Source organism: Eublepharis macularius, chromosome 6 (genome assembly GCF_028583425.1).
Source record: "Eublepharis macularius isolate TG4126 chromosome 6, MPM_Emac_v1.0, whole genome shotgun sequence".
In the NCBI taxonomy this organism is placed as follows: domain Eukaryota; kingdom Metazoa; phylum Chordata; class Lepidosauria; order Squamata; family Eublepharidae; genus Eublepharis; species Eublepharis macularius.
Window position 1 is genome coordinate 126,371,928 of NC_072795.1, and position 27,446 is coordinate 126,399,373.

A 27,446-nucleotide genomic window follows, 5' to 3' on the forward strand; every position below is an offset into this window, starting at 1 on the left:
GCCTCGGAAGGAGAAGGAGGCCAGCACAAGCCTCCCTCCGCCAGGCGCTCCTCTCCCGGCCCCGATCCCGGCGCGCGGCGCGAGTGGGCGGGCCTCGTTGCGACACCGGCCCGCCCTGCGACCCAGCCCGCCGGCGCTCGGGGCGGCGCAGCTCCGCGCGGGGGATGCCGCGGCAGGCACAAGCCCGGGGCGCTCCCTCCGCTCCGGCGACGGGCCTTTCCCGCCCCAGGGGGGTCCCGGGCGAGCGGGGAACCAGCCAGCCAGCCGCAGAGGAGCGCCGTGCGGGGCTCGCTCGCCCCCGAGCTCCGGGCCCGAGAGGCTGAGCCCGCCGCGTCCACGGGGCTTGCGCCGACGTGACTGGGCGCAGACGGGCCCCTCGGCAGGCGCGCGGGAGGCGCATCGGCTCGGGGCTGGCTTGCAAGCGGGCAGGCGAGGCGACGGGCGGCCGCCCACCCGCTCGCCCGGGGCCGGACAGGCGCTCGGGGCCTGGGCGCCGCGCCTTCCGCCAATGGGGAGCGCCGCGCGTGGGCTGAGCGCCGCCGCGCCCCTTCTAGCCGCAGCCCCTGGGCGGGGAGCTGGAGTGACCCGGAGCGCCGGCAGGCCGCCACTTTGCTCCGCGGAGGCGACGGAGGCAGACGCGGCGCCCAAGCTCCGGGGCTCGGCTGGTTGGGCGGTCGGACGCAGACGCTGAGCCCGCCTGCCCGGGCGCGCAAGGTGCGGAGAGGGGCCGGCCAGCCGCTTTGCCTCGCTCGCTCGCTCGCTCGCTTTCTAGGGGAGCCCTTTTTCGGGGGCGCGCCGCGGTGTCCTGGGCTGCCGGCGGGCTGGCCGAAGGGCTGCTTCCTTCTGCGCGCCTCCCGCCCGCTCTCTTGGCCACCCGGCTGGAGAGTTCGGCGGAGCTCTCGGATGGGGCTGCCTCTGAATCGGGGCTCTTGGCAGACCCTCCGGTGCAGCCACGCAAGGGGCCGGTCGTCTTCCCCTACCTTGTGCCGTCCCAGAAGCGAGGCCCGTTTGGCTGGACGGGATGGGAACGGAACTCCTTTGCTAGTGCGCATCTCCCGGTCTGGCCTCACCCTCTGCCTCTCTGTTTCTCCTGCACGGAGATAACATTTTCTGCGCTTTTTGCTTCACCTCTAGGGAGAATTTCTGAAAAAGAGGGGAAGGGATTTGACCCACCAGTGGTCTGCATTTGTGAGTCCATAAGCAGGTGCGTGGGGTTAGCCAGGCATTGTACCCTGGCAGGGATGGGCAGGAGACTTGGGATGGCAGAAGAAGAGGGACCGTGGCGAGGCGTCCCCAGTGCTGGCTGTGGCAAGCCCTGGATGGCTTGAATTTGCTGGTTGCATCGACTGGATCTTGCCCAACTGGGTGACAAGTGTAGCGCGCACATGCCAGACGACAGCACACCGCTTTATTTTGCATGATGACACTCAGTGCTGGATCTCGGTGCAAGCCAATCAAGGTGGGCCAGTGGTGTGGGCGGAAGGGACAGTGCAGGGCATATGCGCTGCTGTCTCTGGGACATGCCTTGCTAGCATGGATGGAGATGAATAGCGGCCTGTGTTTATCTGCACACACAGTGCTCTGGTTCTGCGACTGAAGATTTACTTCTAGATTCAGAGTTCTGGCACGAAACCTTCATGACCACATAGCTCTCCCGTGCGCTGGCTCCAGTCCAGCCCACGTGTGTTTCTGATCGTTCCTTTTTGTCAAGTCAAGTGGCAAGTCAAGAATTGTATAGTTCCCAGTGGAAATGGCTCCTCAGTATAATTACACAGGGGATGCAAGATTTTCTTTTCTTAAACTCGGAGCCAACAGGGAGGAATACACATGAGTCTGTTCACTTGCCAGGCAACTGTAATGCATCACTGGTAGCTTGGCTCTGAGATAGCTGGGAGTCGGTTGTGTTTGCGGTCTTAATATTTGATTGTTAAGATGTTAATGTTGAACTGTATGCCTTCTTTAATGGTAGGACATTTTGGAGGCCTTGCCCTAGGTCAGAGGCGACTTGACGGCACATAATAAACACACACCTGCCTTGGCTTATAAATAGGCTTGGCCAGGGCTTTTTTTCTGGGAAAAGAGGTGGTGGAACTCAGTGGGTTGCCCTCAGAGAAAACGGTCACATGGCTTGTGGCCCTGCCCCCTGATCTCCAGACAGAGGGGAGTTTAGATTGCCCTCCGCACCATGGCACAGAGGGCAATCTAAACTCCCCTCTGTCAGGAGATCAGGGGGCGGGGCCACCAGACGTGACCATTTTCAAGAGGTTCGGAACTCTGTTCCCCCGTGTTCCCCCTGAAAAAAAGCCCTGAGCTTGGCTTATAAAAAGTGGCATATAAATATAAATGGGCTTGGCTTATAAAGAACAGCCTATAAATACTTCTAAAAAATAAAAGACTGAAAGAGGGACATCGCTTTTTGAAACTGTTCCAGAAGATGTTTCGGTTCTGGACTTTCTTCTAGCCGCCTCAGATTCAAGCTGGTGTGGACTGGGTCCGCGTGTCATTAGGCAGTGCGCTTGTCAATCTTGTCCGCAAAGGAAAATCCAGGAGGAGAACGATCATGACAGAGTGCACCGCGTGTGGCTGCAAGTTGTTGTGATGGCACAGAAAGCCGTCTTGATCTCAGTTGACTGGCATCGAGAGAACCGTCTTACCCAGAATGCTGGTGGCCGCCCTACAGCCAAGAGAGAGAAGAGGCTCCCATTCTCAGAACTTTCAGGCCTCTTCTGAAGGGGATGGGTGGCCTCACAGCCAGCTGAAGAGAACTTGACCCAGCCTTGGCTAGACTTGTTATGGGCTTTCCTGCCTTAAGGAGGAAAACCTGCCAAGACCAGTGGATCTTGTTGCTGTCATCAGAGAATGCTCCTCTAGGCTGAGGTGTTCTCTCTACTAGTGAGGGTGAACGTTAGGCTAGATGTCTTCGGTAGCGCCATAAACCGCTGTGCCATAATCCCCTGCCCGTGTGTGTGTGGGAGGAGGAGGGTGGAATGAATTCTCAAACACAGCCAATGACAGAGTCACTGAATTAGCCTTGAGCCAAGAGTACAGGGAGGCACCATTACGGCTTCGGCCCTCTGGGCTAGTGAGTTGGTGGAGGTGGTTTTCCCCTCCAGACACAAGCAATAAGTTCTCTTTCTCTTGGCTGCCCCTGCAGTCACTGGAATGGATACTTACGCAGGCACTTTCCTTAAGAGCTCAAGTTGCTTTTTATGCGTTATTTCCATAAGTGTGTAAGGCCAGGGTTACTGCCCTCCTAAGGGGCGAGACTGCAAGATGGTGAGTGGCAAGTTTGAGTGGCATTCATTCCATTGCTGCCTGGGGAAAGTTTAGGATATTCAGTTGCACCATGCAAAGTACACCCATCACCTCCTGGATATAGCTGCTGGAGGTGCAGCCCCCAGAGGAGACGTCGGTCACCTGTGCAGCTAGAATCAAGTAATGCATTCAGGTCCTCCTCTTTGCACTCCCTTAAGCAACCACTTGTGCGGCTTGGCTAGCATACTGGCCCTGGCTGCAGTGGTTACGTTATGCAGCTCTGTGAAATACATTCCTCCACTTCTGTGCAAATGCCGGCTTTGGTATTTATTGCTTCTGTCAATCCTCAATGGAGCTTCCCTGCCAGTGAAAAGTGGTGGTGCTTCTCAACACCTGTCTGAGGTTACCTGAGCTGGATAGGCCAGGCTAGCCTGATCTTGTCAGATATTGGAAGCTGAGCAGGTTCGGTCCTGATTGGTACTTGAGTGAAAGAACACCAAGGAAATCCAGCATTGCTACACAGAAGCAAGCAACAGCGAACCATTGCTGAATGTCCTTTCCCTTGAGAATCCTTGAGATTGCCGTAAGTCAGCCGTAACTTGATGGCAAAAATAAGGGAAGGGAAGGAAACTGCTTTACATGAATGATTTCTTCCCTTGATAGGGAGCTGCAGGCCAGTTCTTTTCTAGTGGGGAACGATTAAAAAGATTGTGGATAGGGAAGAGCAGCACCAAAGCAGCTGTTAGGAAACAAGTGAAAACAGTAGCTTTTGTGGTGTCCGTTTGGACAGAAGCCATGATGTAGCAGAAGAGTAAGTAATTCATGTTAAGTAATTCATGAAGCAAAAGCTATGTTCAACCTACAAGGAGAGATTTTTCTGCCAAGGGAACCATTGTACACCCTAGGATTTAAGAAGAGATTTGGTTGTGTATCTTAGATTACTGGTTGCTGTTCCCCCAAGTATCCAGCTGTCATGACTTCAGAGAAGTTTGAAAACATGAAACTTAAGAGGCACTCTTACTTAGAGGGAGCTGTTGCTGAATGTGGCACGGTTCCAAAGTCTCATTCCAGATTTTGTCCTGGTTAGAATTTTCTGTAGTACTACCATCCTCATTTCATGGCAAAAAGTTTTTAATTGTGGAAAACCTTAAATGCCGTGAGTCTAACAGTGCAATCCAATTCAGTGTTACCCCTGAGAAATTATGCATAGGATTGCATGGTACATTTGCAAAATCCGTTTGTTCCTTCGAAGTGTCGTTTCTGTGATAGAGAATTATCTGATGCAAAGGACGTCAGTCCTCTACCTGTGACTGCGTCAGGTGAATTGACGTGGTTGCACGGTGGACCGTGGTGGTTTTCTCTTTGCTGCTTGGTATTATATGAAAACCTCTGATTTGTGCCATGAAATAACAAGGAATAACTGTTCGTTTCTCTGCAGTGGCTGACATGAAGCATTGGCTGCACCTTGTTACTGCCTTCTTTACTGTTGGAGCTATCTGCGTGGATCCTTGCCATGGTGCCAAAGTGCTGGCAATACCTACCATAATCTTTGACAGCCACCTGTACATCTTTACACGGGTGGTGGAAGCACTGGACAGCAGAGGTCACAATGCGGTCCTCCTCCTCAACGAAGGCCGGACCGTGGATACCTTTCCGCATAGCTACAGAATACAGTGGTACAGAGGAATCTTCAGCGTAGAAAGCGTTGACGATTGGCTACAGGAGAAGCTGAAGCGAGTATTTGAAGGGAAGATGACTGCCTTCGAGCTGTTTTCCCTCCTGGAGAAGTACCTGGAGAACTGCGATATGCTTCTTGGAAACGCTACCCTTCTAGAGCAGCTTCGAAGCGAGGAGTTTGACCTGGTCATTGTTGATCCCAATGAAATGTGTGGCTTCATCGTGGCCCACGTGTTGGGTGTAAAATACGCTGTCTTCTCCACTGGCTTTTGGTTCCCAGCAGAGATCGGAGCCACTTCGCCTATCGCCTACGTCCCAGAATTTAATTCCCAGATGACCGATCAGATGGGCTTTGTGGGCCGGACTTGGAATCTCCTTGTTTTTCTTATGACTCGTGTAGGTACCAGGTTCTTGATCTTGCCCAAATTTGACCGTTTAATGGCAAAACATGATGTGCAGCCCCAGAAATCCATGCTGGAGATTATCTATGGCACCAGCCTCTTTTTCTTGAGCAACGATGTGGTGATTGACTTTCCCCGGCCCACACTTCCTCATATTATTTTTGCTGGAGGAGTTCTTACAGGGCCTGCAAAACCCCTTCGAGCGGTAAGTGCCAGAACCAAATATGCTTGCATGTTTTTCTTCATAGTGCTTGATCATTAGTAGATGCTTCAGTAGAGATATTTTAAGTGTTAAATCAAGTTTTAGACAATGGGTTGGGGTGACTGTCGTATCTAGTGGGGGGGGGAAAGAATATCAAAACTGTTCTATTCCATTTCCTCCAAATAAAATGATAGACAGTGTGATGGTGACATGTTGTGGTTACACAACAACATCTCCTTCAGCGTTAGCTGAATGTGAGATCCACCCTACCCTAATTTCTTCCCGTGGCAAGGACTCGTGGTAGAAGCTCCCTGAACTTTGGCTATCCCAGAGAGTCATTAAGGTGTCCAATTCCCAAGCCAGATCTCTGTTGCCTTTTCTTCCTTCTTCTCTTCCTTACCACTCTCTGCCTCTTCACTCTAAACTCTCCCCCATCTCCTCTCTTCTACTTGTGCCTGCTTTTTTCAGTTTTTTAAATTTTACTTTATGCCACACCCTTCTCCCTAGTGTGGGCCTGAAGTGGCTGACCAAGGCAATAGAGTATCGGGCAGGGTAGGTAGTTAGCTGCCTCTCAAGAGGGCCGTCCGGCACCCTCCGCATGTGGTCCAGGTGCTTGAATCAGATGTGGGCTGTAAATGACAATACCGTCAACATGGGCACAGTCCCAACCCCTGCCTACGAGCCGGCATGGCTTGTGCCTGCCAAGGAGGTACCCCGACCATTAAAAAAATCACATTTTGTTTGGCCCTGGTGGGAGGTGATTTCAGTGCCCCATGTTGTTCTCGTATACCAACTCCATCTTGTGCCAGACTGGTTTCAGACATAGGAGGCAGGTGTCTTGTAATTTCTGTCCTATCATGTGGGACGGTATTTACTTGGAAAAAATGTTATTCCTGCCTATCAGCAGTTTCCTCCGTTAAAGGTGCTCAGACTTGCTGAGCTGACCCATGCATAGTTCTCTGTTTCTCCAGTGGTTAAGGTTTATCCATTGTTCCCTCAGCTAGTAGTAAAGTTTGTGGGCCACTGTCTACGCCTAAAGAACCCCTGCTGCCGTTCCCAAGTGCTGAACTGACAGCCACTTGATGAAACTCCTAGCAGCGTTACCGGGGTCTGGCTTTCAGGTTGAGACATTTCGACCTCTGGGTTCATTTTTGAGAGTACAGACTCACGTTCAGTCAGTAACTCCTGACACTAGAAGTAAAATATTTTGTTTTATTAAGTAATTCAGATTAGGAAGAGTGTATGCAGGGCAGGAACCACTCTGTTGTTGCAGAAGCAATAGGCAGAAAAAATAATACTTGTCAGTGCTGGCTAAAGCCAGGGCTTTTTTTCTGGGAAAAGAGGTGGTGGAACTCAGTAGGTTGCCCTTGGAGAAAATGGTCACATGGCTGGTGGCCCCGCCCCCTGATCTCCAGAAAGAGGGCAATCTAAACTCCCCTCTGTCTGGAGATCGGGAGGTGGGGACACCAGCCGTGTGACCATTTTCAAGAGGTTCCGGAACTCCGTTCCACTGCGTTCCAGCTGAAAAAAAGCCCTGGTTAAAGCCATCTAACTAGACATTACAAGGCTTGCTAACTTGCATCTCTGGTGAAGCTTCCAGGCGTGTTGCTCATACTCACAGACTTAGAAAGGAAGTCTGAAATAAAGTTGCCAGCTCCAGGTTGGGAAATTTCTAGAGATTTGGGGGATGGAGCCTGGAGAAGGCAGGATTTGGGGAGGAGAGAAACCTCAGCAGGGTATAATCCCATAGAGTCCATCCTCCAAAGCAGCTGTTTTCTCCAGGAAAACTGATCTCCATGGCCTGGAGACCAAGTGTAATTCCAGGAGATCTCTAGCCACCACCTGGAGGCTGGCAACCCTAGTCTGAAACCACGCCAGGCAGTTCTGGTCAACTCAGTATCTGGCGTGGAGAAAAGCACCTCTCTCACATGCTGGTAAAATGATTCTGAATAGAGAGGTTCTGCAGTGCTGCGAGCAGCCATCTTTTCAAGGACTGTTAGTCAGTCAGGGCACACTTAGATAATTAGCAGTGCTAGCATGAGAAAACAGGGAGCATAGATGGAGGTTGATTCTCCCGGACACCCAAGGACCTATTTCCCTTGGGAACAAGCAGGCTCCAGGTGCAACTAATCAGGAGATCTGCTCATTCTTTCTCAGAGACCAGACTCAACTTGGGCCTGCGGAAACTTACACTCCTGAACCAAAATCACACAGTAGAAAAGAGCAAGAGTCCAGTAGTACCTATAAGCAGCGGCGTAGCATGGGTTAGGGGCACCCAGGGCAGGAGGAGGTGCCCCTGCCCTGTGTGTACGTGCGCTCTGGGCCCTGCACAATGATGTCACTTCTGTGATGTCATCATGCAGGGGTGTGCCCCTGCCCCCCCAGAGCGCTCCCACGGTTCGGGCTGCTGGCTTCACCGCCCCTTACCTCTTCGCCACAGCTGCCTGCACCACTGCTGGGTGCCGAGCTGATGACGGTGGCGCGGGCAGCTGCGTCGAAGAGGTAAGGGGCAGGGGAGGCAAGCAGCCCGAACTGTGGGCGCTCTTTTGAGGTGGCAGGTAGGCAGGCTGTCTGCCATGCTGCCTGCCATGCTGCTGGGGCGCCCAGCTCACTGGGTGCTAAGCTGGTGGCGTCGGTGTGGGCAGCTCCGGTGAAGGATCAAGGGGGCGGAGCGGGAACGCTCCCAGGGAGGGGCCATGGACGTGGGGCCCCCTCAAAATTTTGTGCCTGGGGGGCCTGCCCCCTGTTACCAGAAATGCTCTATTAGTTCCAGCAGTCTGGAACTAAATTTAGTGCGGATCTTTTTAACCAATATATACCGGGGTCCCTCTCCAGAAGCTCATGCAATAAAGAGGCAGACTAAATAACAGTACAACGTGTTTTACTAAATAATGTGGCGTATGCCTGAACTAGCACACGCATACAAGGTTACACACAAGAGCTAGGAAACACAGAGTAGGAAAATAGAAATGGTTGCTTTAGCGGGGTAGCCCACTTGAGATCGATGAAGTTGGGTATACTCACAATCCCGACGTGGAGCAAAGACGTAGCAGCGAGATGAGAAGGTCTAATGCCTGCACTAGATCCAATAGAGTGACAGCAAGGAGTCTGGATAGGAATGGTACGCGCCTGGCTGGGATCAGGAGAGGAATGGCACGCGCACCATGTGGCCTGGGAGGCCAGCTTAAATACCCCAAAACGTACCCTGGGACCGGTGCGGTTCTCAGTGGTTCTCAGGGGTGAAACAAAGGCTTTAATGGCTCTACAACTACCCTAGATGGGCCACTTTAGGAATCTGATTATATTATTGTGACACCTCGGGAAGAGGGGACAAAGGAGGGAGGGGGAGATCCGGGCGTGTTGAATGGATGTTCCAGCGGACAGGGCTTGTCCTGTCATCATCATCTCTGGAATGCAGAGGCTGCTTTGAGATGCATTCCCTAAGTGCTTGGGATGGTCAGCACTTAGCTCCTTCTCCAGGGCGGCTATTAAGATATGCAGAGCAAGGCGAGGCTCGCCTCTGTGGACGTGGTCTGCTCGCTTCTCCGAAATGGCTTCTCTCAGCAGGCTGCCTGGGAACATGGTTGCCGGCTGGGCATGGCTGGGGGTTGCTAGCAGGTTGCCTGGTAGCGAGGGGAGGCTCCAGGCGGGGACTGGCCAGGGGGTGCCTGGTCAGGCTCGCTGAAGGTCTCCCTGGGTGGCACCTGGCTGCTAACAGCGCGGCTTGGGCCCAGGTGAGGCAGGCTTCCATGGAGGCAGGAAACAGCATGTTCACCACAGTCCGTAGCAGGAATAGGATACAGGCACAGTCCGTGGTAGATAATAAACAGGCAGGAAACAGACACGTGTATTAAAGTGCACATGTGCAGGGCTGTCTCTGGTGTAGCAGTAAAACAGCAGCGCAGGAAACACAAACACAGTTCATGGCAGGCCTTGGAGCAGGAGAGGGGGGCCACTTGGCAACACCCCCTGGGCCCCCCATGCTACGCCACTGCCTATAAGACTGACAAAATTTGTGGTAGGGTATGAGCTTTCATGAGCCACAGCTCACTTCTTCAGATACCAGAAGTGAGCTGTGATACCAGCCGCGATACCAGAAGTATTTGAAGAAGTGAGCTGTGACTCACAAAGGCTCATACCCTACCACACATTTTGTTAGTCTTACAGGTGCTACTGGACTCTTGCTCTTTTCTACTGCTACAGACAGACTATCACGGCTACCCATCTTGATCAAAGTCACACAGACAGGCTAGCTATATAGGATTTTAAAGGCTAGTCTTGACACCCACTTTGCTGTTAGCTGTCCTGGTAACCCTCTCTAGCGTATTAATGTAGGATTATCAGAAGGCTCTTTTCGTCTCTTCTCCAGTCCTCACCATCTCTCCTTTGGGCTGTTAGTACATATGCTAACCCAAAAAAAGGTTGACTCATCTAATATTGTATTCAAAGCCTTAATTTAGTAGAACAGTACATGGATGCTTGTGCTACCTTCAGAACAGTTTGTCTCAGAATTGTACTGTGCCAGGTCACACAGTGGCCCTGTTGCCCCCAGGAAATGCAGAAGATTTGGTAACAGTCCTGATTTATTTTCATTTATTCGTTTAGAAGTTCTTCTGCAGGAAAACTGCTTGAAGTGCTTATGACCTCTGCCACAGTGATGTGCATGCAAGGTTGTTTCACAAAGATCATAGATTGTAGTTGTACTGTAACAGCCGCGAATGCCTTGTGAGGGAGGAGATATATATATATGTGAATATCTCTGGGACAAGCTACAAGTGACAAATGACACTTGAATGGCAAGTGAACAGACTCACTGGTATTCCTCCCTGTTCACTTGCGCTCCACTTGATCACATAGTGATCAAGGAGGAATACATGTGAGTGTTCACTTGCTGTTCAAGTGTCATTTGTCACTTGTAGCTTGGCCCTCTGTGAATCCTCAGTGTGGGGCAATATCCCATCACTCAGCTGGTGCAGGGTATACCACCTTTTCACACACACATACGTGTGTAGCCAGGGCTTTGGGGGGGGGGAATTCTCCGGAATGCTTTTCCAGCAGCTCTAGAATCTGTCCACGTGATTTCTTCCTCCTTTGGCCCCGCAAACTCTGCAGAGGAGAGGTTATCCTGATAGAATAATGTCGACATGTAAACAGAGAGCGGTGAATAAAAATAGGGGAGATATATTTTCATCTGGTCGTAGGGACCAACTGTACAGGATCACCTTTGCGTTGGATTACACACCTATATCCAACTTGATCAAGAGGGCAGTTTTGAAATATTGGCCATGACTACAGGATTCACCGGGTTGCACTTTATGACCTAGAATAGCATTCAGAAGGACGCGCAACCTGAAGGACGTGTTAGTACTCACAGACATTCGTGAACCTCCTCCCGTGGCTCCGTTGCCATGGGGTTGTTTTCCCTGCGGCCACTGCTCAGTGTGTAATTTGGGCCGTTTCCGCACTGCTTACCTTCCCTCGGAACGACCCAGAACATCACGCAAAAACCGCGGAAGATCGCGTTTTCTCACGTGAAATTTGCGCGACGTCACACTCATCTTGCGCGAGAAAACACTATCTTCCGCTTTTTTTGCTCGTCGTTCCAAGGGAAAGTAAGCAGTGTGAAAACGGCCTTGGTTATGGACAATCAAGGGGTTAGAGAGTTGGATATTCCACCTAGTGGGTTTTCCACATGCAACACAGACAAGCTGGTCTATTTGATTAAATGCCAGTGTAACCTGTTTTATGTTGGGAGCACCACCCGTGTCATCAGGTTGAGAATTCAGGAGCATCTCTCCTGTATTCATCAGAGAGTTACTGAAGCGCCTCTAGTGCCTCGTTTTTCTCAAGTAGGACATGACGTAGGGGATCTGTCTTTTACTGTTTTGTATATTAGTAGAGCCACGAATCCTGAATTTATAAAGAGGGATTTACTTAGGAAGGAAGCATGGTGGATTTTCAAGCTGAATACTGTTTTTCCTAAAGGGCGGAATGTGAACATGGATTTGTCTTGCTTCCTGACTTGAATTCAGTAACTTGACAGGCCGCTGGCAGTTCACTTTAAATTTCATTTGAATTTGTTGTTGAGTGTTTCCACAGCTGTTGGTCTTTATAAGCTGTTACGTTGTGTATTCCATGGAGCTGCCTCTTTACTGATTGGAGATGATTGGGATACTTTCTGAATTTTTGACTGAAACCATTCATTGTAAGTTTGTATAACTTTTTTTCTTTAACTCTTTTCTTTATATTTCATGAGCAGTGCATGTTTTGTCAATTTCATTTATTGTTGTTTGTAGCGTGGTAACTGCCTGGAAGAAGGAAACGGGTGGACATACTGGTACCTCCATCGCAGTTACTCTTCAATGGATTTCTTCAGCTACTCATCAACAGAACTGCACTTGCATTAAGATTTGGAATTTATGGACATCTCCGTATTTGACTGTATTGCAGATGTTTTTCTGCTCTAGGCACGGTCACTTTAAACTGTATTCAAGTGTCTGTACAACGGTTACTTCTTGCATGGTGCACTTTATGGTGAATTTAGGACTTTATTGCTTGTTGACCATTTGTGCCTTGGAGTGTTTGATGGCAGCTTTTTCAGTATGTGATTATTGAAGTGTACTTAATGAAGATATGAGACTGTGTTCACTTTTTTTGGTTCTTTTCTCATTGACATTAGTTAGTTGGTCATGGTGCTCTGAGAGCTTGTTACTTAGTGGTCTTTTCCATGATTCTCTCCTTTTGCTATGTTGATTTTATAATGCAGAACGTCTGCAAACAGCTCCATGCTTTTCCATGTTGCCTTATTTATTTATTTTGCCTATGTGTCTGATACCTTTCCTTTAAAAAAATGCTCAAAGTGGTTTACAGTACTTTAAAACACAAAACATATATAGTTTTCTATAGTTAAGAAATGTTTAAAAACCAAGCAAAACCTAGAATGGGACATTAACTTTAATGAAAAGTTCTTCCTTACAAATCTCCTCTCTGAATTCTCTTCAATCTGTGAGTCACATTATTCCATTGCTTTGCTTAAAATCTTTATATTTTGCCTCTCCAAAGCTTGGAGAGGGGTTCACTATGAAGACTGAAAAGCAGTGAAATAGAAATATGATGGTAAAACTCTGCAAAGCCCATCAGCTGCAGTTGTGAAACACTCTGCAACTCACAGCCCCGTTGGGTAAAACGTACAACAGGAGAAAAAGAAGTGAAAAAGGCACAGCCGTAGGAGTACTTATAAATTACATATATTCATAAGACATAAGTACAAAGTACAAAGTCAATATAATGATGACATTCAAGATCCAGCCGTATTCGATCTTTCACTAGCACAATGGATAAATACGCAGTTCTAAGAAATTCAAGCCGTGGCGGAACGCGTTGTCGGGGACGACAACGCCAAAAGCAGGTAGGTGGCAACGAGTACGAGCCGGCAGTTTCTCTTCGCTCGTTTCAGACCAAAGTGTCTTTCTTCAGGCCACAATGTCTGAAATTGACAATTCACAGTAGTACTTCTGATATCACACCAAAAGCACAAAATTATTACACAACCACAAGCCATTCAGTTACTTACATCGAGAAGTAAATTGTTCCGATTCAATCACCATTCCGCATCAATAGCTCCATTGGTTTACAAGTAAAATCCCAGTCCCTCCCTGTTCGTTTAAATGTTCCACCCAATTAATTAAATGGAACATGCCCAAGACATAAGGGCTGTCAAACCAATTAGAGCCCTATTGCACTTATCCCCGTTTAAAACTTGTCAATTACATTACTAATGGTCACATTATTAGAACCAACTTCATAATAAATAATTTCCATAAAATTACAATGTCTTTTTTTATCCTAAGCGGGGAGGACAAAAGGTTGGAAGAAGGGAGGGGGGAGGGGGGAGGGAAACCAGGAGGGGGGGCGAGAAGGAGTTATTTTAAAGGGGAAATTGAGATACTCGGAAGAGGTATATTTCACAAACTTCATAAGAAAGACGAATAGTCAATATCATGGTTGAGACCATAGGGGATCATAGTGTCTAATTGGAAGATCCATCTAATTTCGGCTTGAAAAAGAGACTTATTGTGGTAACCAGGTTTTAATATAGTCTCCAAGACCGAAAATTTAAAGGTTCTATCATTTGGATGTAATGAATGGAAGTGTTGGTAGAGGGGTGTGTCCAGGTTGTGATTTTTAATTCTGGAGATACGTTCCTGAATACGGTGGCGGACCGGGCGAGTGGTACACCCTACATACAGGAGACCACAATTGCATTTAAGGAGGTAAATAACGTTGGGAGTACTACACGTAGAGAATGACCTAGAGTAAAGCAGTTTACCAGTGGACGGATGAAGGATGTCTCTCAAATCAATGCAAAGATTACATACACTGCAATGACCGCAAGGAAAATGGCCTGTTGGGAGGTCATTTTCCTCAGTCACTTCCCTAAAGTCTGAATGTACCAACAGGTCCCTCAGGCTCTTTGTTCTACGGTAGCCAATTTGTGGTGTGTCATCGCACCCCGGTAGGTTAGTAAGTATGTTCCAGTTTCTCCTGATGGCATTAGTGATGGCTCCTGATACGGGAGAAAAATCAATGGCCCAGGTGATCCTGTTCTGACTATTGTCCCGGGTTCTATAAGTGAGTAAACGAGATCGAGGGGTTAGTTCAGCCTTTTTGATGGCCCGATTCACAACCCAACTAGGGTAATTGCGTGCCCTGAACGCTGCACCCATCCACGCTGCTTCCTTTACGAAGTCTTGTTGGACAGTCGCGTTCCTTTTAATATGAAGAAACTGTCCCACCGGTATGTTTTTCTTCAAAACTGATCTACGGTGGGACGTGTATTCTAGGTATGCAGCTCTATCTGTAGGTTTTCTATAGGGTTTGACCCCAAGTGAACAGACCGACTGTTTGAACACAACCACATCTAAAAAAGGGAGATGTTCCGAACTACTTTGATATGTAAATGTAATATTTAAGTCGATCCCATTGATCCATCTCATAAACCCCTCTACCTGATCCATATGACGAAGAATGCAAAAAATGTCGTCAATATATCTCCTAAAGCATATAACCTCCCTGTAAAAAGGATTAGATGTTTTATTATAAATAAACTGTTCTTCTAGGTTTGCCATATATAGAACCGCAATGCTGGGAGCCACTGGACACCCCATCGCGACTCCCTTAGTCTGATAGAAAAATTGGGAATCAAGGGAAACGAGCTGGATCTTGAATGTCATCATTATATTGACTTTGTACTTTGTACTTATGTCTTATGAATATATGTAATTTATAAGTACTCCAACGGCTGTGCCTTTTTCACTTCTTTTTCTCCTGTTGTACACTTTATGTGGAAGTGAAACACACACACCCCTCTTTTTTCCTTCCGTTGGGTAAAACCTCTTTGAAAGGCTTCGAAGAGAAGCTGAACATCTGAGCCTCATTAAGGTGGTCATCCCACAGCCTTGGGACTATTGAAGCCAAAGCCCTGTTCTCCACTACAGATGTCCACAAAGGACCCAACCAGGACATAAAGGAAGGTGGGGCTTTTACAGGGAAAGGCAGTCTGCATGGTATGAGAGGTCTTTGGTGCTTACAATTAGTCTCTGCCCAGCTGAGGAGAAGAGCCCGCACAGTGCCTGGCAATTGGTTTTACAGAACTTACAAAACCGGCACTGAGAGAAAAGTCTCACAGTTGCCCTGGTAGCTGCCACCAGTTCCTTTGTCTATCCCAAGGCACAGGAGTAAAGAGACAACTCTCCAAGCCTATCAGGGAACCAACACAGAAGTCTACCTTGCAAGGTTGGCTTGCAAACAGAGTTCCCAGCACAAAGTTTTAATTCAGTAGGTGGTCCAAGAGGTACACAAGTGGGTTCAGCAGAGGGATTGTGACTTGGAGGTTTCAGAGTCAAGAACCACAACAGAAGTAAAAATATAAATTATTTATTTAAGGTGCAAAGTTATTCAAAATACACAAGACAGACTGTGGTGATAAAACAAGAAAATCCTAGAGCATGTAAGCGCTGGCTAATACCACAGTAGGTGTAAGCACTAGCTTACACCACAGTAGCATGTGAGCGCTAGCTAATACCACAGAAGACAAGGCAAGAAGGTTATGTATGCTTTGGTTACCCATCAGGTAAGCAGAGACGTTCAGCACAGTTGAAATTTCTGAGTTGTGTTTGAGGACAGCTCCACACACAAGCCTCTCCAGCCTCTCCTTCCTTTCCAGAAAGCGTTTTGAGAGGATGGATCTACTCTAGACATCTTGTGCGTAACTGCAACAGAGAAGAGCATCCCTCAAGTCAGAACATGCCCCGGGAAGATTTGTCAATACTGCAGTTCTCAGGACTGCCTCCCACAATAGTGCCTCCATGTTGGGAAAGAAAATAAATACTTGTTTTCTTTGTTTCTAACTGTGTTCCACTCACTACCAGTGCCGATAAGCACCCACAAATCCTCTGTATAGAGGAAGTGTGGCCTTCCATACCATTACACTGCTTTTGATATTATCTGGGCAGAGCCTAATTTGTACTTGAGACAGCCGGGCTTTCATGTAGAGGTAGCCCAAATTCTGCTTTCAGAATAAACTGTAAGTAGTTTAGTGTCTGGCCAATATGGTGTGGTTGATAGAAATTTGGACATAGATTGTTGGGATGGGTTCATATCTATGGTAAAACATGATGAGAAATAGGCAGAATTTCTGTGGTTGTGACTCGCAACAGCAGGCAATACGACCACTATCAAACCTGAGCTTTCAGGGCATTTTCTTTTACAGGGCTGTTTCGAAGAACCATATTGGCAGTTTTTGCTAGCTGTTAATGGCAGGGAACAGTTTCCCTCAGAGCCAAGGTACAAGTGACACCTGACACAGGTTGGACACTTGTCAGCTTCTCTCAAGTTTTGATGGGAAATGTAGGCGTCCTGGTTTTACAGCTTGGCTCTCCAGTACAGCTGCAAGACCAGGATGCCTACATTTCCCATCAAAACTTGAGGGAAGCTGACAAGTGTCCAACCTGTGTCAGGCGTCACTTGTAGCTTAACTCTCAGTGTCCCTGACCTGTACTGACTCTCATTCTCCCTAGATGCTTCCTAACATCTCACTCTCTGTCCTCACTTTGGATTAAAGTTTTAAATTCTTGAAATAAAATTGCAGTTTAGGCAATCAGAAATATAGTAAGTTAGTAAATGTTTTCCAATTCTTCTCCTGGTACCTGATGCTCTTTTCAATCACGTGTACTTTTCATTTAAACAATAAAAAAAACAAAGAGACCTATAACTACTGGAAATATTCATTCCTCTGCCTCCCCCTCCCTCCCCATTATAATGTTGTATCCCAATTCTTTCTTGGCTTCAGTTAGGGTTGCCAGCTCCAAGTTGGGAAATTCCTGGAGATCTGGGGGGTGAAACCTGGAGAAAGTGGGGTTTGAGGAGGGAAAGGACCTTGGTATGGCATAACTCCATAGAGTCCACCCTCCAGAGTAGCCATTTTCTCCAAGTGAACGATCTCTGGCCTGGAGACCAGTTGTAATTACGGGAGATCTCCAGCCACTACCTGGAGGCTGGCAACCCTAGCTTCAATAGTACATGTCTTGAGAATGGACTAAAGGTTGAAACTCTGTTTAAAATTGCGCCGTGAAGCTCTGGGAAAATCAAGGCTTTTAGGCCTGCAGCCCTTCTTCCAGTTGGTGAAGACAGAAGCGGGAGGAAGACAGTGTGGTTGTGTGAGGAAGGAAGTGGGGGCAAGAAGGTAGCTAACAATTATTCGCAAGCCTATATTTATATTAGTGTTGCATCCCTTCATCTTGAGGCTACAATGCTTTAAAATCAGGCTTTAAAATCTACACGACAGCAGAGATAGCATTCTCATGTGCCTCGTAAAGTTTTTCGCTGGCCTTTAAGAAACTGCGTTCCACATTAATGTCTTCTGCTCATCTGCACTTAAGTAATAGGTGTTAACATACGTGTGTTACTTTCCCTATACCGCCCTTTGACTTTTACTGTTCTTTCAGTGGTTTTTTGCTAACTATTGAGGGTCTCTGGAAAATTCATGGTACAGTATTGAGGTGTAGTCAGGTGAATGGTGTTACAGCAACCCTTTATGGCTCAGATTAATGGTAATGTTATGCTCCTTAATGTTTATACAAGGCATGAAGTGATTTAAAAATCAGTTCAAGTGGTATCTGCAGAACAATTAAAAGATGTTTTATACATGCTGAGATGCTTTGATAGTTTTTTTACATACTTTAAAGGGCGGTGGAGTCTCTGTATCCCAAGAAATCAGTTTAAATGGGCCAAACAGACTTTGATCCGGTCGTACTTCAACCAGGTGAACTACATATATCAGTGAGGTATTTAGGGCCAGTCATTCCATGCCAAATCAACAAAATTTGGGATATGAGGGTTGACATGATCACAGTGAAAGGTTTTGTTGGAATTTTGCAGGATTATTATACACGTTGAAGTTTTTTATTTTTATAAATCTTTCACTAGAGTAGGGCCACCCCTCTCCAAAACATTTGCATTATCTGTACTGAGGTATCTGCATTTGCTAGTTTCAGAATTCATTACAGCCAGCAATTATTCAGTCAGAGAGCTGCTGTAGCACAGTGGTTAAGTGGTTGGGCTGCAAATCAGCGCTGTACTGGTTTGAATCCCGCTACTGCCATGAGCTCAGCAGGTGGTCTTGGGTAAGCCACTCCTCTCAGCCCCAGCTCCCCTGCTGTATTGTAGGGATAATAACACTAATTTGTTCACTGCTCTGGATGAGGCACTAATCTGTCTAGAAGAATGGTATATAAGTGCAGTTGTTGTTGTTGTTACCACCAGTTCATAGCATTTGGTGTAAGTATGGTTGGTGGTCACGTGGACAGAGAAAGAGTTTCTGCTTTGCCGGAATTCTCAAATACAAAAGGAGCTGCTCTGGGAAAAATGAAGAACAATCAACAACAACAGCCTTCCGAAAGTACACAATCACAAAATGTTAACAAATTTATGTATATAAAGTGCAAAAGTGCTTGTTGGTTAACTCCAGACAGCATTAGACCGTCTGGAGTTAACCAACATGGTGGTACATGATTGACTGCAGCTATTGCTATATAAATGCCTACGAAGAAGTGAATGGATGAAACGGGATTGGACAGCATATGCCGGCAAAACCCATAGGCGTGGCTTTTTGGAGTGTGGTAGATTTGCAAGACTTCTGCAGGCAACTGATTTACAACGGAGATTCATTAAATGGACTTGGTTTGAATGCCTGTGTGCATTTTCGAATTCAGTATATATTTTGTATTGAATCTGGATTGCATATTTTTGTGTAGAAATTGCATTGAATGCAGAATATGTATTTTTGTATTGAATCTAAATTGAATAATTTTGTATAGAAATTGATCTTGGATATTGTTCTTTGCCCCACCAGTTGGACATTGTTAGTTACATTGATTATAGTTATATTTTGGATGAAAGTGTATATATTCATCAAGCACTTTTGCACTTTATATACATAAATTTGTTAACATTTTTTTATTGTGTACTTCGGGAAGGCTGTTGTTGTTGGTTGCCAGAGTTCTCTTTTTTTAAATAGATTTTATTGGTTTTCTCATATAGGAGTAGGGGAACAGGAGGGGAATATCCAATATATATCATAGAGTCTGCTTGAGTTAGAATTCTACTTATCTGTATCTTTTCATCATAACATTTCAACAAACATTTAACTGTGATTATTAGTAATACATTACAATAGTGTCTTCATATAGTGACTACATTCAAGTCGCTATATTTGTTTTTTATCCAATCATAAAATGGTGTCCATGGGGCCAGATTTCTCAGCAGACCTTCCCATTCTCTCTGGCTTCACCGTGGTGCGCAGCTTACCTGCCACTTCCATGGTAGCTTTGCAGACAGCTTTCTTTCCAGCCTCTCTTGCTTGACTCACAAATAGTCTTGGCTTTAACGTACAACTCTGGATGCATGTTTATATGCAGGACCTGGGCCTCTGGATGGAAGCCGCGGATGCTGGTGTCATTGTGGTCTCCTTCGGTGTTGGCATACGAGTGCTCCCGAAAGACTTAGTGGAGAAGATGGCTGGGGCCTTTGCTCGCCTTCCACAGAAGGTTGTGTGGCGGTAAGAGCTGCTTTTCCAGGTGTTCAATATTATGTATAACGTTGGTGTTGTGTGTGGTCAAATGTTTTTTTCCCACCTCTCTCCCTCAAAGTCAGGGGGGAAGAAGAGAGAAAGAAATCCCTTCTTTTATGTGATGCTTTCTTTGGGTTTTGTTTCCTGTCCCATGGCAGATACTCCGGTCAGAAGCCGGATAACATGGGTGAGAACACGCTAATGATGGATTGGCTACCTCTGAACGATCTTCTAGGTGAGTTGGCGGCCAGTGGAGAGCACAAGAACGTGTAGATTGTGCAGGGGAAGGAAGCCGTCTCCCGTACTCCATGATCAAATGTCGCACTTGAATGCATGCTGTGTGCAGCCGAGAGCTCGGTGAAGGAAGTCTCTAAAAGTTTGCAACATGTTCTTTTTCTTTTTGTTCTTGCTCTCGTTAAAATTGCTGATGCTACTCCTCCTTTCTTTTGTTTGTGTGGGAGGAAGCTGCTTTGATGTGACAGACATTCATAAAATTTTGTACGGCGTGGAGAAAGTGGATAGAGAGAACATTTTCTCCTGCTCCGAGGGTACTAGAACTCTCGAGCATCCAGTGTCGTTGATGGGCAATGGGTTCAGGACTGACAAAAGGGGAAGGCGTTTTGGTTGCAGGCAGGAGAACAATCCGGGGGCCATCTAAAGGACCCTCCCTGAGCTGAGGCAAATGGTGTCCTCGCTGTCAGCAGCAGGGACAGCTAATGGAGAGTTGTTCCTGGACCCTCTTTCTGCTTGCTTATAATTGCAAAACTCCAAAGAATAAAGAGGTACCCGCTCAATAAGCACAATATAGGGGTAAGATACCAAAAGCAGGATAAACACACACAAAATAATAATTATTCAAATATATTCATAATAGTATAATTATTAAAACATATTCATCATATACAGAGTAGAAGTACTCAGTACTTGATACAGTAAAGTTCCACAAAAAGACATCCAACTCCTGTGCTGCTGGGTTTTTTATGCCGTATCCCGCTACTTTCATCATCTCCACCTGCAACAAAGAAAAAGAGATTATAATTGGACTCATACAGTACTTAACCTGTGTTGATGAGATTACGGAAGCTTACCTGTTGGATGTCTTCCTGAATTGGAACTTTACTTCACCAACTATATTGTTCACTTACCTGTTGGTTGTCTTCCTGCCTGAAAGACTTTATATACTGTTACTTTGATTGTTTTGTGATATTCTGCTGAATTGGATGAGTACTTCTACTCCATATATGATGAATATATTTTGATTTACCTTTGAATAATTGTTATCTATTTTTTTGTGTTATCCTGCTTTTGGTATCTTACCCCTATATTGTGCTTATAATTGCAAGAATATTCAGGGCTTTTTTTCTGGGAAAAGAGGTGGTGGAACTCAAGACCACACAATGACATCACTTTGGGTCAGCTGGAACAAGAGGGGAGTTTTTTAAAATTTAATTTGCCCTCAATGAAAATGGTCACATGGCCGGTGGCCCCGCCCCCTGATCTCCAGACAGAGAGGAGTTTAGATTGCCCTCCGCACCGCTCAGCGGCGTGGAGGGCAATCTAAACTCCCCTCTGTCTGGAGATCAGGGGGAGGGGCCACCGGCCATGTGAACATTTTCAAGAGGTGCCGGAACTCCGTTCCACCGCATTCCAGCTGAAAAAAAGCTCTGAGAATATTTAACTTGTTGGGCTCACCAGTGTTTTCACAATTTTGAGTAAGGGTAATAGGGTGGGATAAACCCAGCCACCAAATATTTGCCATGAGGGTAGGGACGTTCATCCAGTTCCACAAAATACTGGACGGATCCACGCATCCCAGGATGGAGTCAGCTGTTATCCAAATAGGTGCGTCCTGCAGATGTAATGGCAGCACCTCCTGGGTTTTTCTGAACTCCTGATGCATAAAAGAGGGAGAGGAGATCCAGGATTGGTTCTTTGCTTTGAGGGAGAGATGCAATCTAGTTTCCTTCCCTGTGCTGCCACTGGGAGATATTTCAAAGCCGTGGGGTGAGCTCTGAGTTTTTGCTAATCTTGATAGCTTCAATCTGAAGCTGCCTGTGTTTTATGTTCCATTGGGAGACCCTTTGGATTGTATACCCTGCGCTCAAGAAACAAGCAGGTGGCAGAAAACACATTGGTGGGCACCATGGCGCCCCTGACTGCCCCACTGGGAATTGCAGAGATAGGTAGTGGCCTAAACATCCACTGTCTAAACCAGGCCTGGGTCGTATGTACTTGCTGCTTAGGAGTGACGTTAAGTAACTCCTATGAGTGTGACCTTCAACGTTGTTTGCTTTCCTGCAGGTCACCCCCGTGTGACAGCTCTCGTCAGCCACTGTGGCTTGAACAGCATATATGAGGCCATCTACCACGGAGTGCCAGTGGTAGGCTTCCCTTTCTATGGGGACCAATTTGACATCATGACGCGCATCCAGGCGAAAGGGATGGGCATTCTCATTGACTGGAGCCGTATTACTGAAGAAAGTCTCTACCAGGCCTTAACCACGGTGATTTCGAACCCCAGGTGAATCAGCCTCAGGGCGGCCTTATTGAAAGAAGGGAGAGGACATGAGTCTTTACTGACTGTATTTTTTCTAATATGAAGAGGGTGGGCTTTAGAGGGTGAACGCGTTGAGTGGCTTGGGGCTGTTTTTGCTGTCTCTCTCTCTCTCGGATTGGCCATAAATGGAAGATTTTGCACCTTTCTCCATTTAGTTCAAGCAGCAGCATTCCGTGTCACAGCATAGGCTTGCGGCAAATGAATGTCAGGTGGATCGGTCCCGTTGCATGCAGGAAACTTTCATTTGGTTTGCCCTCCATTACTGCTTCTGAGAGGGAAACTACACAAGATGCCCAACATGTGTTCTTCGCATGTCTCCCACAAGCTTCGCTGGGAAGTGTAGTGAGAAAGAACGGCCGCTCAATGCGATTTTCCGCCAGGGGGAAGAGGGAGAGAAACCCTCCCACTGCTCAAGGACCATAGTGAGGAGGGCAGCCCAGGAAGCCAGCAGCCAGCCCCCTCATGCCTGCCTCACCATGCGGCGGTGGTATCAAGCGCTCCCTCCTCCTCCCATCCCAGCCAGGAATGCTTGCGGCAGCCTCAGCCATCAGCTCCCACTCAGGGACCAAGCAAATGCATAGTCTGCTCGACTCCCTTTGGCTGCCAACAGCGCACTTGGCTCCCCTAAATGCAGCCAGCGGGACCATGCTCCCCTTGCTTTCCTAAATGCCCTCTGCAGCTCCACAGAGGGAGGTGCACGGAGGGCAATCTAAACTCCCCTCTGTCTGGAGATCAGGGGGCGGGGCCACCAGCCATGTGACCATTTTCAAGAGGTACCGGAATTCCGTTCCACCATGTTCCAGCTGAAAAAAAGCCCTGTTGATAAGTTTAAAATCCCAATAAAAGGGAAGAAAAAAGAAAGAAAAGAAAAGAGATTAAAAAAAGAGAACAAAAATTAAAGAAAAAGAACAAAGAAAAATAATACATATATAAGAAATCATTTTCCATTTTCTCTGCAACACCTGTCATATCTTTACAAACATAACACTTGTAGTTTTGATACCTCCAAAATCTACCTTTTCAGTAATGTCCCCCTTCTATTTAGTTTTCCCAAATTTATCTTCTTAGACATCATATCCACAAATCATCAGTTCCTTTTTTGTCGTCTTACACAGAAAGTCAATAAGGGTTTTCCAATTTACTATAAAAGTAGACAATATTTTATCTTTGATCAGAGCTGAAGGTTTAGCCATCTCCGCTAACTCCATCATTTTCACAATCTAGCTATCTGAGATTTCTGACAGAACGTTGTTAAGAAAAAAAGTCTCCGTCTCTCATACTGTTTAAGTCACAGGCTTAATTTATGAAAACAGATTCTACTTAAAGGCCCAGAACCACAGAAATTCTTTGAGGATCTCCAAGCGGTCTGTGTAAATCAAATGCACGGAGTTTGGTCCTCTCTTGCATGGGCCTATTCGTGCCATTCTGCTTCGCCTTTTAAGCATTTGGCGATTCCCCACCTTTACTCCTGTTACTGTAAGCAGAAAGGAATGAGTGCGTTATTCCAATCTTTTCTAACGGTTTTATGGTATCCAAATTGGGAGTTTTAGTGTGTTTCTCTAAACGAACTGAGTGCGATTCCTCCCATGATCCTTTGCAATTATTCTTTTGTCAAGTGAGATATGTTCTATCGTCAGGCTCATGACTGTTTATTATCACCCATCTTCTTTCATAGAAGCCTGTGAACTGGGGGAGGTATTCAAGGACTCCAATCTCTAGTAACTGTATTGTGGGATATGCTGGTCTGTTTCTTTGTTTCTCTATTACATGGATTCTGCTTACACGTGAGAAAGTATAGAGACGTACGTTTTGCACGCATAACATCCCAGGTTCAGTCGTTGGCATTTCCAGTCAGAAGGCTTGAGTAGGGAGTCTTGAGGTGGAGAGATCCCCGTAGAATTGCCAGTCTCCAGGTGGGATACAAAAACAGAGACCCCTCCAAATGAAACTAGAAGAAAAAGTGGGAACCCACAATTGGAGGGAAAATATAAGTAACCCAATAGAAAATTTTTAAAGAATTTAATGAATAGTAAAAATGGCTAGTGCTCTAATAAATAAGTTAACAAATATGAATAAATATCTATATTCATACTTGTTAACGTATTTAACTTATTAGAGCACTAGCCGCTTTACTATTCATTAAATTCTAAAAAAAAAATTCTCGTGGGTTACTTATATTTTCCCTCCAATTGTGGGTTCCCACTTTTTGCTCTAATCTCCAGGTGAGGCCTGGAGAGCTCCTGGAATTACGACGGATATCCAGACTACAGAGGAAAAATGGCTGCTTTGGAGGGTGCACTGTATGGCCATTATGCACCGCTGAAGTCCCTTTCAGTCAAAAATTCTGCCCTCACCAGCCTCTGTTCCTAACATCTCCAGGTATTTCCCAAGCCAGAGTTGGCAACCCTACCTGGCTGGGAACATGGAGCGCTGCTGTCAGCCAACAGAGACTGGATTAGATAGGTTCCGGATTAGATAGATCCAAGAACAGTTCGGTGCAAAGGACCTTCAGGTGCTTCTGTGAGTTCAACTGATGCGTCTGTAAGCCACTCTGTACAGGTAGTTATCCAAAACTGAATCTACATGTTGAGAAACAAGAGATTTCCAAGCTTCGTAATGCTAATGGGATGTCAAGTGGGAATTAGCAGGTGGGAACAGGTGCTTAACCACTCCTTCACTTGCCATTTCTCCCTGGAAATACCCTTCAGCAATTTTTATCCTTTTTTCTTCCAGCAGAGCCCCAAAATTGGAAGTGAACTTTACTGGGGGTGGGGGAGGGATAGCCTCTGAAAGGTGGGCTGCCTTTGCGGGAGAGAATTAGTAAATGCTGGATGGGTTTAAGCATCTCTCCCCTCACACGAGTCCTCTAGTGTAATTATTGACTCCCACATTACAGATTTTAAAGTTGCCAAGTTAATGTCATTGGTGGTGGTGGTGGTGGAGTGTCCTCAAGTCATAGCTGACTTATGGCGGGATTTTCATGGCAAAAGACTAACAGAACTGGTGGTTTGCCTTTGCCTGCCTCTGCAACCCTGGTCTTCTTCATTGGAGGTCTCCCATCCAATTACTAACCAAGGCCAACCCTGCTTAGCTTCTGAGATCTGATGAGATCAAGCTCACCTGGGCTATCCAAGTCAGTAGGCCTAGAATAAAAACTGTGTTGCTAGACTGGCCAATCATCTGTGGAGGTTTCAGACGACACCTAGGTCTTTTACTGAGAAGTGCTGAATGTTTGCAACTGAACCTTGGAAAGTGTACCCTGCCATGATTTGGGCACATTGTGATCAGTGAAGGACGTTTCATTCTCCTTCGGTGGGCTATGAGTGTGACCGTTGCCTCTCTCTCTTGCAGTTTCCGCAGAGCAGCCCAGAAGATCTCAGAACTGTACCTGGACACACCCATGCATCCCCTCAACCGCACTGTCTATTGGCTGGAGTATCTCCTTCGGTATGATGGAGCTGCATATCTCCGCCCATCCCTCTACAGGCTTTCCTTCTATGAGTATTACTGCTTGGATATTTTGGCACTTCTGTTCCTGATTCAAGTAGGCATCTGCTATGTCTTGTACAGACTGTGCTGGAGTCGCAGGAGTTTGGAAGTCAACCCAGTGCATGTCAACGGTCACTATTTGAATGGCCACGTCCTAGAGGAGAAGAAGGTGCAGTAGGGCTTGGCCAGCTCTGAGCCAGGCTGAGTAAACTGTGCTTAGTCCTGCCTGTGCCTCTGTATAGAATGGGCTGGGGTGACAACTGGGACACGGGTGGATCTTGTTGGCCGAGACGGGGTGAGAGCACCAAGATGAGATTTAAATCTGGGGAATGTTGGGGGAGAACAGTTGCTCCCCTGCTTTCCTCGGCATGGCAATTGAGATTGAAGGCAAGAAGAGGCAGGGGTGGGGCTCTGTGAGTAGTGAAGGCGAGGAAGGCCACGGCCTTCCAGCATTCCAAACAAGGGTACCAGGAAGACTTTTCAGCCGCTTTGTATACTGCACAGCATCCCAAATGTTTTCTGTTTTGAACTTCACAGGCAGGCGACATCTCACTTTCCTTTGGTACTCTAAACTCTTGACTATATGATACTAAATTATTATTTTTTAAAATATATTCCTTTCCTTTGGTTGTTACCTTCAACCAGCCTGCGCGTGAATTTGAAAGCAATAACACGTGTGACTTCAGGTTTTGCTTCTAGTTGGGGTTTAGCTAGGAGGGAGAGGAAGGCCATCGAGTCGTATCCCTTGTTTTATCCAGGGTATGGAGATCGTGGGCGGGAGCGATGGAGAACGGAGTGAACAAAGCTCTGTATGCTGGAGTTACTTGAAAAAACACGGAGTGCCGTGCTCTCCTGATCTGCGCTGATGACATATTTCTCAGTGATTTCTTTTTAAATGTTTTTATGGGGTACAGACTTATTAAAATATTTTATTTAACTTTGTCACTCTTTGTGGATTTTACTGGATCCCACCTTGGAAGTTTTTTGGTTGAGAGGAAGGGTAAGAATCTTTTCAATAAATAGTCTAGATCAGGGGTCATCTCGTAGAACAAGAGCGGGAGGAACTCATCAGCACAATTTATTAGCATAACTCATTTGCATATGCCACGCCCCTTGCCATCACCAGAAGTGGTTCATTCGCATAACTGATTTGCATATGCCACACCCCCTGACATCACCTATCTTGGCTGTTTTGGGCCCAAAATGGCAAAAAGGAGCTGAAAATGGCCGGGAAAAGGCCCAAAATGGTCAGGATCGGGCTGCTGCTGAGTGGGAAAGTGATCCACCACCCGTCAGAGGCCCGATCCAGGCTGTTTCAACCCCAATCCAGGCTGAAACGAGCCCCAAATGGCCGAGAGTCAGGTGGGCGGGGCCACCAGACATGTGACCTCTTTGGGGAACTGCCTGAACTGCATTCTTGTGTGTTCCCCCTCGAAATGAGCCCTGGTCTAAATCCATGAGAAGCTGTTCAGAGAGTTTACCGCACTGCCACCCAGCCCTCAATCTGAGCCTGTGCCAATCTATACAACAAGTTCCCTTCTTGAACACCATTGTGTAACTACACAATGGGCATATAAGTACTATCTTATACTAGGGACTCTTTAACCACTTCTAGCGATCACCCAGAGAATACTGTGTGGTCCATTGGGTAAAGCTAAGCCCTCCACTAGTACAAACTTATTATTTCAGTTCTGTGGTGAGGCACACACATCGGAAGAACTGACACTGGCTACTCTC

General features: G+C 46.8%; 1 protein-coding gene across 1 annotated transcript; it reads left to right on the forward strand.

Moving 5' to 3' along the window:
* Window positions 1–634: 634 nt before the first annotated feature.
* Window positions 635–26,605, forward strand: LOC129332432 (2-hydroxyacylsphingosine 1-beta-galactosyltransferase-like). The gene is made up of 6 exons (XM_054983559.1): window positions 635–714; window positions 4,694–5,538; window positions 19,512–19,651; window positions 19,822–19,898; window positions 21,965–22,184; window positions 25,572–26,605. The coding sequence occupies exons 2-6, from the start codon at window positions 4,702–4,704 to the stop codon at window positions 25,885–25,887; spliced, it is 1,590 nt and encodes a 529-aa protein (XP_054839534.1). The 5' UTR covers window positions 635–714; window positions 4,694–4,701; the 3' UTR covers window positions 25,888–26,605.
* The last annotated feature ends 841 nt before the right edge of the window (window positions 26,606–27,446 follow it).

Coding starts and splice junctions, on each gene's coding strand:
- LOC129332432 (XM_054983559.1), top strand. CDS start 4,702: ATGAAGCATTGGCTGCACCTTGTTACTGCCTTCTTTACTGTTGGAGCT. Junction 5,539..19,511: donor CTGCAAAACCCCTTCGAGCG/GTAAGTGCCAGA, acceptor GTTTATATGCAG/GACCTGGGCCTCTGGATGGA. Junction 19,899..21,964: donor ACCTCTGAACGATCTTCTAG/GTGAGTTGGCGG, acceptor GCTTTCCTGCAG/GTCACCCCCGTGTGACAGCT.